Source organism: Cherax quadricarinatus, chromosome 80 (genome assembly GCF_038502225.1).
Source record: "Cherax quadricarinatus isolate ZL_2023a chromosome 80, ASM3850222v1, whole genome shotgun sequence".
Taxonomy (NCBI): domain Eukaryota; kingdom Metazoa; phylum Arthropoda; class Malacostraca; order Decapoda; family Parastacidae; genus Cherax; species Cherax quadricarinatus.
In genome coordinates this window covers 18,328,336-18,341,709 of record NC_091371.1, presented here as the reverse complement: position 1 = coordinate 18,341,709, position 13,374 = coordinate 18,328,336, and the positions used below count along the sequence as shown (strand labels likewise).

Below are 13,374 nucleotides of genomic sequence, written 5' to 3'. Positions count from 1 at the left end.
CAGACATGTGGGGAGGAATGAGGAAGATCAGACATGTGGGGAGTTATGAGGAAGATCAGACATGTGGGGAGGAATGAGGAAGAGATGAGGAAGTTTACGGCTCTAATCTCCTGAATGAACGTGGCATGACTGGCCTTGAGTCAGTTCCTGATCAACTAGACTGTGGTGCATGCGTGGGACTGTGTTTTGGTAGCGCCGACAACCTGATATGTCAGACTATTAACCAGGTCTAGTCTGGGACTAGTCTATATATATTTTCCAGTGTTTATACACCGAGAAATACACTTTCAATGTTCGCATACAGAGATACACGATTTTCAGTGTATACGCACAGAGATACATACTGTTCAGGGTATATATATATATATATATATATATATATATATATATATATATATATATATATATATATATATATATATATATATATATATATATATATATATATATACATATTTTCCAGTGTTTAAAGACAGAGATGCAAGCTTTCTAATGTATATACACTTAGATATACATTGTAGTATATATACACTAAGAGATACAAGCCTGTTTCTTCGACTAAGTCTGCTGCTCAGTCTTGCTCATTTACTTCTCGGTATTGTATACCGTTAACGTGAGTGGCAACAGGTGAGAGGAAACGTTCGTAACGTCTCCACCCGACCCAGGACCGAACACGGCTTTTCAGGTTGTGAGCTTAAGGCTATACAACTGAGCCATACTGGAGCGTTTTCCTAACGAGGTTATACATTTGGAGACCAGGAGGCTAAATACAACTCTCGGAGCTGTTATTTATAAGCGTCTGGGTCTTAAATATATCACTAGTAAATCTTGCCTTTACATGTAGGTGGAACCACAGTGAGAAGCAGAACACCAAACATGCTATGTTTGTAACAACAACACTGAAAAACAGGATTATGTCTCATGCCTTGCACTTGCTTACGTCAAATGCTAATACATACACACACACGACAAGGCCCTTGGAGCCGGGAGTGGACCTATTAGCGACCAGTGAAGAGGCGGGGCCAGGAGCTGTGACTCGATCTCTGCTACCACATATAGGTGAGGTGAATACAGACACACACACACACACTGTTAACACTCAGTGAGAATTTCCTGGTTAAAATTATTAAGGCAAGTCTCACTACACTTTAACACAGTGACTCTCATAACCACCATCATCACACAACAAGGCAGCAGTGAACATTGCATTAAGTCATCCCATTTTATATTTTGTTTGTATTACTAAGAAAAATTCACTTTCAGAGCAAGACACATTACCTTCACAAACTCAGCACTTGTGTTACAGACTAGTAGTTCTGTGTTGTGCCATACTAACGATCAGTAACAATTACCATTATCACCCAACATAGAAACAAGTTACTCAGAAATAAGTTGTGTGATATATATATATATATATATATATATATATATATATATATATATATATATATATATATATATATATATATATATCTCACATTGCCCCGCCTCAAGAAACAACACAAGGTACGTGTCTCGTGGTTTCATATATATATATATATATATATATATATATATATATATATATATATATATATATATATATATATATATATATATATATATATATATATTCTTCTTTCACCATATCACTATGTACATAGACGTCAGTAAAATCCAACGTAGTGACAAACACTTAAAACTGTCACAAAAAAAAAGAGGCAACAATGTAATACGCGCCAGCTGGTGACCTAAGAGAGTTTAGTGGGATGGAACCATTACCAAAGAATTACCAGAATTAAAAAATGTTAGAGAACACCTGGCGGTCACTATACGGTGGTTCTGGTAAGTGTGTTTACAGCTTTTAAAGACGACTGTGGAAATGTGCTTGGTTTTGTGGATGTCGACTAAATACACTCGTATATAGGTACTTGGCAAATACAGGAATCCCTTATACTGAGGATAAAGATGTATTTGGTTCACAGAGAGAGGGAGATCCCATAACTCGTGGCCCTATGAATCAACACATTTATCTGGACTTTCAGCGAGGAGAAGCGTCAAAGTTAATGCCTCCGGTCACTGAAGATGCCGAAGTGTCTGGCCGCTGAAAATCTAAAGGATGCCGAAAGTGAATCCTGCGTGTACTCTGCTAGACACAACACTATTAATTTGTAGTGAATTGTTAAAGCCACCCGGAGTCCTCGCAGAGAAGTGTTGGGCATCTTTCCATATGGTATGTGCATTAAGTCGTGTGTGGCCAGATCGTTAACATGCGAAGGCGGCTTTTCATGCCCAACAATGGCCAGGAATCCAGTTCTGGTTTGATGCAAAATTTGTTGTTCACTGTCTCAAATCATCGTTGTTGCTAGCGGGTCCAGAGCTTATAGGATAGTACTAGAAGACAGTGTGAATAAGGGACTGGCAGTTCCTTAGTAGAGAACCGAGCTGCAATGTCTTGTGTTCGTTACCCTGGATGTGTGACCTGGAACCCGGCAAACAAGCGACTTCTTTGTATTTGATAGGAATTCAGTATAATCACTGCTGTACTGTGAGGTTATTAGGAGAGTGGAGCCAGAATAGCAGGCAAGTAGGGCACTGGCGATGCTAACTCTCACTCTTGGCTAATACTCTCACCATTGTGTTTGCTATCAAGACATGTTTATAGAATCACGCCTCACAGGGAAGCCACACTCACTAGTGTTGCTTTGCAGCACTTCACGCACACTGCACCTGTCCTTCAGATAATAATCTCTTCTGTGTGTATTACAGTAAAAGCATGTGAACCAACTGAGGGAGCAGAAGGGAAGTGCCAACTGAACAAGGTATACTGGTATATCCGCTCCAGGGATCATCGCCCCCCCCCCTCCACGGCCCAGTATCAGACTAGGTCCCTTTAATTAGACGGGAAATATTACAGGAATATGAACTATTTTAGATATACAAATGAAAGTAAAGTGTATAGATAATTAGTAAGATTTACCTCTCATCTTATGTGTTCAAATGACAGCAGGTCATCTGAACACCTATCTGTTTCCTAGTCGTATGACAGGAGGGTAGTACCTTCCTTTATGGATGACGTCTATCAACCTACTACTTATGTTTCACACTTATATGACAGGAGGATAGTACCTCTCTAGATAGTTGTTCCTCTGTCAACCTACTTGTCACGAGCTTCTCATAAGCATTAATATACATTCAGGTTTTATATTTTGTTTTATAATGTCAGTGGGTGACGGATGTTTGACTTGTGAGGTAATGTGAACCAGCTGACAAGGGCAGTGACAGGTGTAGCGCTCTGCAAGATGATGGTAATTCGTATATGGGCATTTGTGGCGGCAGTAGTGGCTAAACAGTTGCGTTCTCGTGTCCACGGATGAATTATTATTATTATAATCAAAAAGAAGCGCTAAGCCACAAGGGCTATACAGCGCTGCAAGGCAGGAAGGAAGCGAGGGCATCAGGTGGCAAAAGGAAGATGGATGAGTAATAGGTTACGGATAACAGCGGGGCAGTGAATGGTGAAAGGGTAAAGGGCAGCAAGAGACTGAACTAGAAAGGGCTGAGGGGAGTGCGAAAGGTATCATCATCAGAGTTTGTGGAATAAATCAGTCGTTGTCAAGAAGTCAATGAGAGAGTCAGGATTAAAGGAGGGTCCATCAGCAAGAAGGGAAGGTAAAGAGAGAGTAGTAGAACGAAGACGACGTTGGAGGTAAATTCTGCGTGCTCGTTGATAGAGAGGGCAGTCTAACAGAATGTGGCTAATCGATACTGGAACTTGACACTGCTCACAGAGAGGAACAGGGTGCCTCTCCATGAGATACCCATGAGTAAGACGAATGTAGCCAATGCGAAGGCGGGAGAGAGTGGTCTCCCATCCTCGGCACTGATGACAAGAAGATGGCCAGTAACCTATGCTCGGTTTAATAGAATGAAGTTTGTTACCGAGCAGAGTTGACCAACGTTGTTGCCAACGGGTGTGAAGGTGGGTAGCTATTGCAGCAAAATAGTCCAGAAATGGAACACCTCTATAGGAAATTGGTAGGTCATGTACTGCTGACCGCGCAGCAGTGTCTGCCTGTTCATTGCCCTGTACATCGACATGACCAGGGACCCAACAAAAAACAATATATTTATGCTTGGTAGAGATACAGCGTAGCCAAAGTTGGATACGGAGAACTAGGGGGTGAGATGTATAAAATTTTCGTACAGCCTGTAGAGCACTAAGGGAGTCTGAGACTACTACAAATGATGACACAGGCATAGATGCGATACGAATAAGTGCTGCAAGAATGGCATACAATTCAGCAGTAAAAATGCTAGCCGAAGATAGTAAATGCCCTCGCACGACGCTGTCCGGAAACACTGCTACGAATCCGACACCGTCTGAAGACTTAGAGCCATCTGTGTACACAGCGATGGCATGAGAATGAGAGTGGAAGTGATCAAGAAAAAGAGAGCGGGAAGCTACCGAAGGCAGCTGGGCTTTCGAGCAAGGGAGTGAGAAAGAACAGACCTGAACAGCTGGAACTTCCCAGGGGGGTAGGGAAAAGTGAGATGCTACATGAACATATAAAGGTGGTAACTGAAGGGAAGACAAGAGCGAATGTAGGCGAAGAGAAAAGGGATGGAGCAAACAGGGGCGGCGAACAAATAAAGAATGTCTACTAATATCGGTGACCATTCTATAAATGGAAGGATTGTGGAGATCGTGAGAGCGTACATAGTAGCGAAGGCAATGGGCATCACGGTGATCAGACAAGGATGGAACATTCGCTTCTGCATAGAGGCTCTCAACAGGGGAAGAGCGAAAAGCACCAAGGCATAAACGTAATCCTTGGTGATGGATGGGGTTAAGGCTAGAGAGAGTAGCAGGAGAGGCCGCTGAATAAATCTGGTCACCATAATCGAGTTTCGATAAAACGAGGGCTGAATGTAGGCGAAGCAGAGTTCGACGATCAGCTCCCCAGGAAAGATGAGCAAGGGTTTTGAGAAGGTTTAGCCGGCTGTGACAAGTTGCCTTCAGAGAGGTAATGTGAGGTTTCCAGGATAACCTACGGTCAAAGAGAAGGCCTAGAAACCTGACTGTATCATGTTCGGGGATACGAGAGCCATAGAGATACAAAGGATGATCGGAGATGACAGAGCGTCTAGTGAAAGTAATTTGGTGAGTTTTGGTACTGGAAAATTTAAACCCATGCGTGGTGGCCCAAGTGGAAACACAGTCGACCGCATGCTGGAAAGAAACTGCAATGAGATGACAGTCAGCACCTGCACAGGCAATAGCGAAGTCATCAACATAGAGTAATGACCAAATATTGGGTGGAAGAACAGAGGTCAAATCATTTATAGCAAGGAGAAAAAGTGTTGTGCTCAGAACACATCCCTGAGGGACACCTTCAGCTTGGATAAAGTCCGGGGAAAGCACATTATTGACTCGAACACGGAAGTGTCTGTCAGTTAAAAAGTTCTTAAGGAAGGATGGTAGATTCCCTTGGAGGCCTAAGGAGTGGGCTTGGGCCAAAATATTACACCTCCAAGTTGTGTCATATGCCTTCTCAAGGTCAAAAAATATGGCAATAACTGAGTGATTATTTGCAAAGGCATTACGAACATACGTATCCAAGCGTAGTAACGGGTCTATGGTAGAACGGCCCTTACGAAAGCCATATTGACTAGCGGAGAGACTGTTGTGTGTCTCTAAATACCACATTAAACGGCGATTTATCAGACGTTCCATAACTTTGCAAACTGCACTAGTAAGAGCGATGGGGCGATAGTGGGAGGCATCATGTCCTGTAGTACCCGGCTTGCGGAAAGGGAGAACAATGGCAGATTTCCACAGCTGGGGAAGAACTCCTTGTGCCCAAATAAGATTGAAGAGGTGTAAGAGGATTACAAGGGCTGACTGATGTAAATGTTGTAACATGCGAATATGAATGTCGTCAGGTCCAGCTGCCGATGATCGGCAAGCTGAGAGTGTTGCCTCCAGTTCCTGGAGTGTAAAAGGCACATTATACTGTTCTTCTCTGAGAGAAGAAAAGTCCAAGGGTACTAACTCTCTGGCAGACTTTGAGAAAAGAAACGAGGGGCATAGATGGAGCCCCTGGGAAATATGGACCAGATGAGTGCCAATTTCAATGGCAACGTCAAGACGGTTTGCTACATCAATACCGGCGACCCGTAGAACAGGAGCCGGGTCAGGAGAGTATTTACCACTCAATTTCCTCACTTTTTTCCAGACTGCATTCATAGAGGAAGCAGAGGTGATGGTGGAAACATAGTCTCGCCAGCAAGTGCGTTTAGCATCACGGATGACACGGCAAGTGATCGCACGCTTCTGCTTAAAATCAAGAAGTCTCTCATTGGTTCTATTGTATCGGTACCTGCCCCATGCAGCGCATTTCAAACGTACTGCACAACCACAAGCAGGAGACCACCAAGGCATGCACTTCTGAGAATGCTTGCCTGAGGTTTGGGGTATAGAATGAGAAGCTGCGGTATAAACTGACGTCGAGAAGAGGTGTAGGAGCTCATCAATGGAGGATGAAGAAGGAACCTCACTAAAAGCAGTGAGCTGTGAGTAAAGGTCCCAATTTGCCCGATCAAATTGCCAGCGAGGGCTACGGAAAGGTGGTGAATATGAAGGAGAAGTAAGAATGATTCGAAAATGATCGCTGTCATGTAAGTCAGGTAGAATAGACCAGGTGAAGTCTAGTGTAGTGGAGGAAGAGCAGACTGATAGATCGATGCAAGAGAGAGTATGAGTACGAGGATCAAAATGGGTGGGAGTACCCGTATTTAAAACATGGAGGGGGTGAGAGGCGAGAAAAGCCTCCAACTGGATGCCACGTGAGTCACAATGAGACCCCCCCCCAGAGGAAATGGTGGGCGTTAAAATCACCAAGTAACAGAAGTGGTGGTGGTAAGGATGAAACAAGAAAGGCAAAGTCTGGGATATAAAATGCCCGAGAAGGAGAGAGATATAAAGAACAAATTGTAAACCACTTATTCAAGTGGATATGGGCTGCAGTGTAATGCAGCGAGGTATGGACAAATAGTTGACAATACGGAATATCATTGTGTAGAAGAAGGGCACTTCCATTAAAGGTCCCATCTGAGAAAGGATCCGAAGAATACAATAAATTATAGCCTGAGATAGGTTGGAAAACAGCTGAGTGTAATTTTGGTTCTTGTAAGCAAGCACCAACAGGGAAAAACCTGGAAAGCAACATCTGAAGCTCACTCCGATTACCCCTGAGGCCGCGGATATTCCACTGTAAATAGGCCATGATTGGCGATGAAGAAAATACCAGGAATTCATAGGGAAAGGCACCTACGGATGAGAGGGGTTAGAAAAGTCAACGTGTGGTGGCATTGGAAAACGTTCAAGCAGCGAAGGAACAGAGCGTTGTGAAGAATGGGGTTGTGAAGATGGAGGAGAGGGAAGAGAAGGAACAGGAAGTGAATCAGTGTCCATTGAAGGTTTAGTCTCTGCAATATATTCTGAAATGGCTTCAAGTGTTTCTGAATTCAAAGATGTATGGGAGACCATATTGGAGGTAGAAAGGGGAGGGTGAGTAAAGATTGGGACAGTAATGGACTGTACCAAGTAGAGGGGGACGAAAGAGTGTAAGGGACTGGAGATGAAGTGTGGGGGGGGACAGAAGAGGCAGAAACCTGGGAGGTGGCAGAAGAGGGAGAAACTTGGGAGGGGACGGGGGTGGAAGGCATAGTACGAGGAGGAGGGTGAATCTCCACACTTGTAATAGAGCCAGAGAGAGGGGAAGAACTAGGCTCAGAGACTGGAAAGGTAAAGTGTGGAGGTGGAAGAAGGGAAGGAAGGGGCAAAGAAGATTTGAGCAATGTGGATTTTTTGGACTTCTGAGAAGTAGAGGGGCGATTGGTATAAGGTGTTGTACGAGGTCTTGTCGATACTGGGGCTTGTGAGGAAGGACGCGAAGATGTGAGAACAGACTGAGTTGTAGTCGGGACGTCAGAGCCAAGGACAGCAAAGGGATTAGATGCCGGAGTGGCTGTGGGAGGGGTAACAACAGAGGAGGCTGCAGAAGATGGGACCCCAGAAGTGGGGGGATGTTTTGAAACACGAGAATAAGAAACACGGGGTAGTCTCCCTTGGAGGTGGAGATGAGTAACTGGCACAGCATAAGGGAGACCTTCTGCCTCTTTGAGGCAACGGATTTCACGTTCATTTAAGTAGACCTGGCAATGGTGGGAGTACGAAGGGTGAGCTTCATTACAATTAAGGCAAGATGGAGGTTGACTGCAAGATGTATTAGAATGGTCGTCGGCACCACAGACTGGGCATTCGGCTATAGATCTGCAACATTTCGCTGGGTGACCAAAACGTCAGCAATTTCTACACTGTTGCGGTGTAGATATCACCTTTCTAACTTGTAACTGATGTCCCGCGACATATACAGAGGATGGGAGTTCTTGGCTGTCAAAAGTTAATCGAGCCACATTGCAAGGGTAACGTCTCCGCCCACGGGCAGGAAGGACATAAGTGTCTACTTTGAGGATTGGGAGATCCTGGAGTTCCAGCTGTTCAAGAATGTCAATGCCACATGACTGGAAATTCTGTTGGACTATGGTACAGGGCAGAATGACAGTGCCACTACAAGAATTGATAGAAAGATGTTTTTCAATAGTGATAGTAGTATTGATATTCGAAAGGAGAGAAAGATCATGAGCTTGGGTAGCATTCTGGACAATGACGATGCGCGTACCGCTCTTGAGAGCATGAAATGAAATATCTCTACCAACATGACGCAGGAGGGCTTTGCCAATACTATGGTCAGAAAGATAGGCAGAAGAAGTCGGTCTTAAAGTAAAGAATTTAGTCCATTGTGTGGTCCGAAACTGAGCGTGGAGAGGGAGTGCATGATGTGTCGGTCTTTTCCAAGTAGAATGGGAAGGTAACGAAGGAGCATCATCAGGAGATTGACGTTGGCGTTTAGGAGTAGGACCGGAGTTGGTCCGGCGTGAAATGGGCTGGCGATTCGAAAATTGCCGTACCGTAGAGGGAGAGGCCGGAAGCATAGTCAAAGGAGAGCGGAGGTCAGACAAATCGAAGGAGTCAGTTGAAGCCCCGGTACCTGAAGCGGGTGAGGAAACAGCACCAGCAAGAGGTACAGGGGCATCAGGAGTGTCCGAAGAGTGGTCTAAAAACAAGGCAGGGTCAGAATGGGGTGCAGTATCAAGAAGGGGCCTGGGGGTAGTGGGTTCATGGATTAGGTTCTCCATGGTTAGGTTACTCCTTTGCTTTTTGTTTTTAAGAAAAAAAAGAAAGAAGAAAATAAAATAAAAATAAAAAAAAGAATAAAAAAAGGGGGGAGCGGGGAGGAATAGTTCCCAGGAGGAATGAAAGGGCCGGAAATCTCCCTCCGCGCCCAAGAGGACCTCAGCACCGCTAGTAGCGCAGATGCAGCATGGAACCCGTGCCATACCCTACCCTTCATGCCAGTAAACCAGCAATCTGGGATAGCAACCTCACATCTGCCGAGCTACCTCGGTGGACAAAAGAGAGGGCGGCCAGATATCTGCCACAAAGCATACCTCCTTCGGCCACCACTGCGATCCAGATTCCACGGCAAACTACGCCACATCCAAGAACCTCAACGGAATGGGATGGACCCCGGTATCCTTTCCCCTACCTGGGAACTAGCGTGCCTGTGGGAGAAATCCCAAAGACCAAAAAGAGGAAGAGCAAAAGGGAGGGGTGGGGAGGAGGAGGAGGAAAGGAAAAAGGGGAGGATGGGATAGGGAGGACGGGATTGGGGGTAATTAGGTTCGGTCTGAGGAAGGAGACCGACAGGTCTGATTCCTCAGACCAAGAGCCTCTTCACCACAACAAGGAGCCCCCCTTGAAGAGGTCCACGGATGAAGCTCCCGTGCAGATGGGCATCTGAGGGATCTCCTGAGTATCAGCCTCTTTAAAGGGGCATCTGTGTTGATGCTGATTGCTAAGTGTTTTTTGTACCCACAGGTGTGTTGATGCTGGTCGCTAACCGGTTGTTCTTATACCCACAGGTGTGTTGATGCTGGTCACTAACCGGTTGTTCTTATACCCACAGGTGTGTTGATGATGGTCGCTAATCGGTTGTTCTTATACCCACAGGTGTGCCAGCTAGTGAAGTTCCCATGCAGGTGGGCATCTGACGGATGCCCTGAATACCATCCACCTAAGGCCAAACTTGACCATGAGCACTTTTGCGTGTACCGCCCGGTCCAGTGCCACCATGGACCCAAGGGCTGCCCCAGAGTGGTCCTCCTGCGAGACATGGGTCAACACCTTGAAACATGCGCCTACAAGGACAAGTGATCGCCTGGCTTGTATTCACCTAGTTGTGAGTGCAGAGGTGTCGAGTCTCGGCTCCTGGCAGCTTCGTCTCTTGGTGTTTCATGTCATCACAGTACTGCAGCAGTAATACCAACATCTTGGTGTTTCATGTCATCACAGTACTGCAGCAGTAATACCAACATCTTGGTGTTTCATGTCATCACAGTACTGCAGCAGTAATACCAACATCTTGGTGTTTCATGTCATCACAGTACTGCAGCAGTAATACCAACATCTTGGTGTTTCATGTCATCACAGTACTGCAGCAGTAATACCAACATCTTGGTGTTTCATGTCATCACAGTACTGCAGCAGTAATACCAACATCTTGGTGTTTCATGTCATCACAGTACTGCAGCAGTAATACCAACATCTTGGTGTTTCATGTCATCACAGTACTGCAGCAGTAATACCAACATCTTGGTGTTTCATGTCATCACAGTACTGCAGCAGTAATACCAACATCTTGGTGTTTCATGTCATCACAGTACTGCAGCAGTAATACCAACATCTTGGTGTTTCATGTCATCACAGTACTGCAGCAGTAATACCAACATCTTGGTGTTTCATGTCATCACAGTACTGCAGCAGTAATACCAACATCTTGGTGTTTCATGTCATCACAGTACTGCAGCAGTAATACCAACATCTTGGTGTTTCATGTCATCACAGTACTGCAGCAGTAATACCAACATCTTGGTGTTTCATGTCATCACAGTACTGCAGCAGTAATACCAACATCTTGGTGTTTCATGTCATCACAGTACTGCAGCAGTAATACCAACATCTTGGTGTTTCATGTCATCACAGTACTGCAGCAGTAATACCAACATCTTGGTGTTTCATGTCATCACAGTACTGCAGCAGTAATACCAACATCTTGGTGTTTCATGTCATCACAGTACTGCAGCAGTAATACCAACATCTTGGTGTTTCATGTCATCACAGTACTGCAGCAGTAATACCAACATCTTGGTGTTTCATGTCATCACAGTACTGCAACAGTAATACCAACATCTTGGTGTTTCATGTCATCACAGTACTGCAGCAGTAATACCAACATCTTGGTGTTTCATGTCATCACAGTACTGCAGCAGTAATACCAACATCTTGGTGTTTCATGTCATCACAGTACTGCAGCAGTAATACCAACATCTTGGTGTTTCATGTCATCACAGTACTGCAGCAGTAATACCAACATCTTGGTGTTTCATGTCATCACAGTACTGCAGCAGTAATACCAACATCTTGGTGTTTCATGTCATCACAGTACTGCAGCAGTAATACCAACATCTTCATTTCATCTTCTGTAAATTCATTACATCATTTTCAATTTTAAAGATGTAAACATAGTATTAGTCTTACTTATATTAGTACTACGTACCCCAGTACCCCGGTACCCCTCCTCAGGCATTCCCCAGTACCATCCCGCACTCCCCGGTCAGCCCCATTGGTACGTACCCCAGCACCTGTATGCACCCCGTACCCCGCACCCCAGCACCCCGGTACTGCACCCCTACCCGGTACACCCCGGTACTTCTGTACCCCAGCCCCACCCCGGCACCTGCATCCCCTAGTACCCCTGGCACCCCTGGCCGTACCCCGCCCAGATCACCCCGGCACTGTACCCCAGCACCCCGGTACCCGTACCCAGCCCATCCCCGGCACTGTAGCCCCACCCCGGTACCCGTCAAGCACCTCCCAGTACCCCGCACCCCGTCCCCAGCCCCGCACCCCGCCCCAATTGGCAATACACCCCGGATGCACCCCAGCACTGTACCCCAGTACCCCGGACCCCAGTATCTCGTACCAAAGTACCAAAGTACCCAGTACCTTGTACCCCGGTACCTCGTATCCCAGTAGAGCGGTAGCCAAGTACCTAATATCCCGGTACCTCGTACCCCAGTACCCCGGTACCTCGTACCCCAGTACCTCGTACCCCAGTACCTTGTACTCCTAGTGCCCCGATACCCTAGTACCCCGATATCCTAGTACCCTGGTACCCGTGCCCTGATACCCCAGTACCCCGGTACCCCAGTACGCACATAACTTGCTTGGATTACTGGGTTTCTCTTCTATTTTAAGCATATGCTTGTTACTGTAGGTCTAAAATAGGCCTAGTGATGTACTGTTATTTGACTATAATAAACTTAGTGATGTACAATTATCATGGGGCTGCAATAGGCCTATTAATGTATTATTAATGGAGACCTACAAAAGACCTAGTGATGTATTACTACATTACATATAGGCCTATAAATGTTTTTTTGAGGATTACAATAAAACAAACAGGCTTAGAGTTGTATTGTATAATATAGATCCAGTGTTTGTCAGTACCTTAATATTCAGCACCACATGTGGTGGCTGGCACCTTTGTGGCACCCAGCACCACCTGTGGTGGCTGGCACCTTTGTGGCACCCAGCACCACCTGTGGTGGCTGGCACCTTTGTGGCACTCAGCACCACCTGTGGTGGCTGGCACCTTTGTGGCACCCAGCACCACCTGTGGTGGCTGGCACCTTTGTGGCACCCAGCACCACATGTGGTGGCTGGCACCTTTGTGGCACCCAGCACCACCTGTGGTGGCTGGCACCTTTGTGGCACCCAGCACCACATGTGGTGGCTGGCACCTTTGTGGCACCCAGCCAACACAGCTGCTGAGAGGTTAAGATATTTTGGAATCCAGTTTTTACATTGGAATCCGTGACCTATATGGAGGTGAGGTGCCAGGTGAGGTGTTAGGGGCCAGGTGAGGTGTTAGGGGCCAGGTGAGGTGTTAGGGGCCAGGTGAGGTGTGAGGGTCAGGCGAGGTGTGAGGAGCCAGGTGAGGTGTGAGGGGGCAGGTGAGGTGTGAGGTGCCAGGTGAGGTGTGAGGTGCCAGGTGAGGTGTGAGGTGCCAGGTGAGGTGTGAGGTGCCAGGTGAGGTGTGAGGTGCCAGGTGAGGTGTGAGGTGCCAGGTGAGGTGTGAGGTGCCAGGTGAGGTGTGAGGTGCCAGGTGAGGTGTGAGGTGCCAGGTGAGGTGTGAGGTGCCAGGT

The 13,374-nt window shown here is 46.2% G+C and overlaps 1 protein-coding gene across 1 annotated transcript in view; it reads left to right on the top strand.

The window, feature by feature from the left end:
* LOC128702369 (uncharacterized) overlaps nt 1-11,268 on the top strand; it is a 35,950-nt gene extending 24,682 nt beyond the window's left edge. Inside the window, exon 2 of the mRNA XM_070102206.1 lies at nt 10,118-11,268. Within this exon, the coding sequence (XP_069958307.1) occupies nt 10,118-10,321 (204 nt within the window). The 3' untranslated portion in view covers nt 10,322-11,268. The remainder of the gene's footprint in view (nt 1-10,117) is intronic.
* The last annotated feature ends 2,106 nt before the right edge of the window (nt 11,269-13,374 follow it).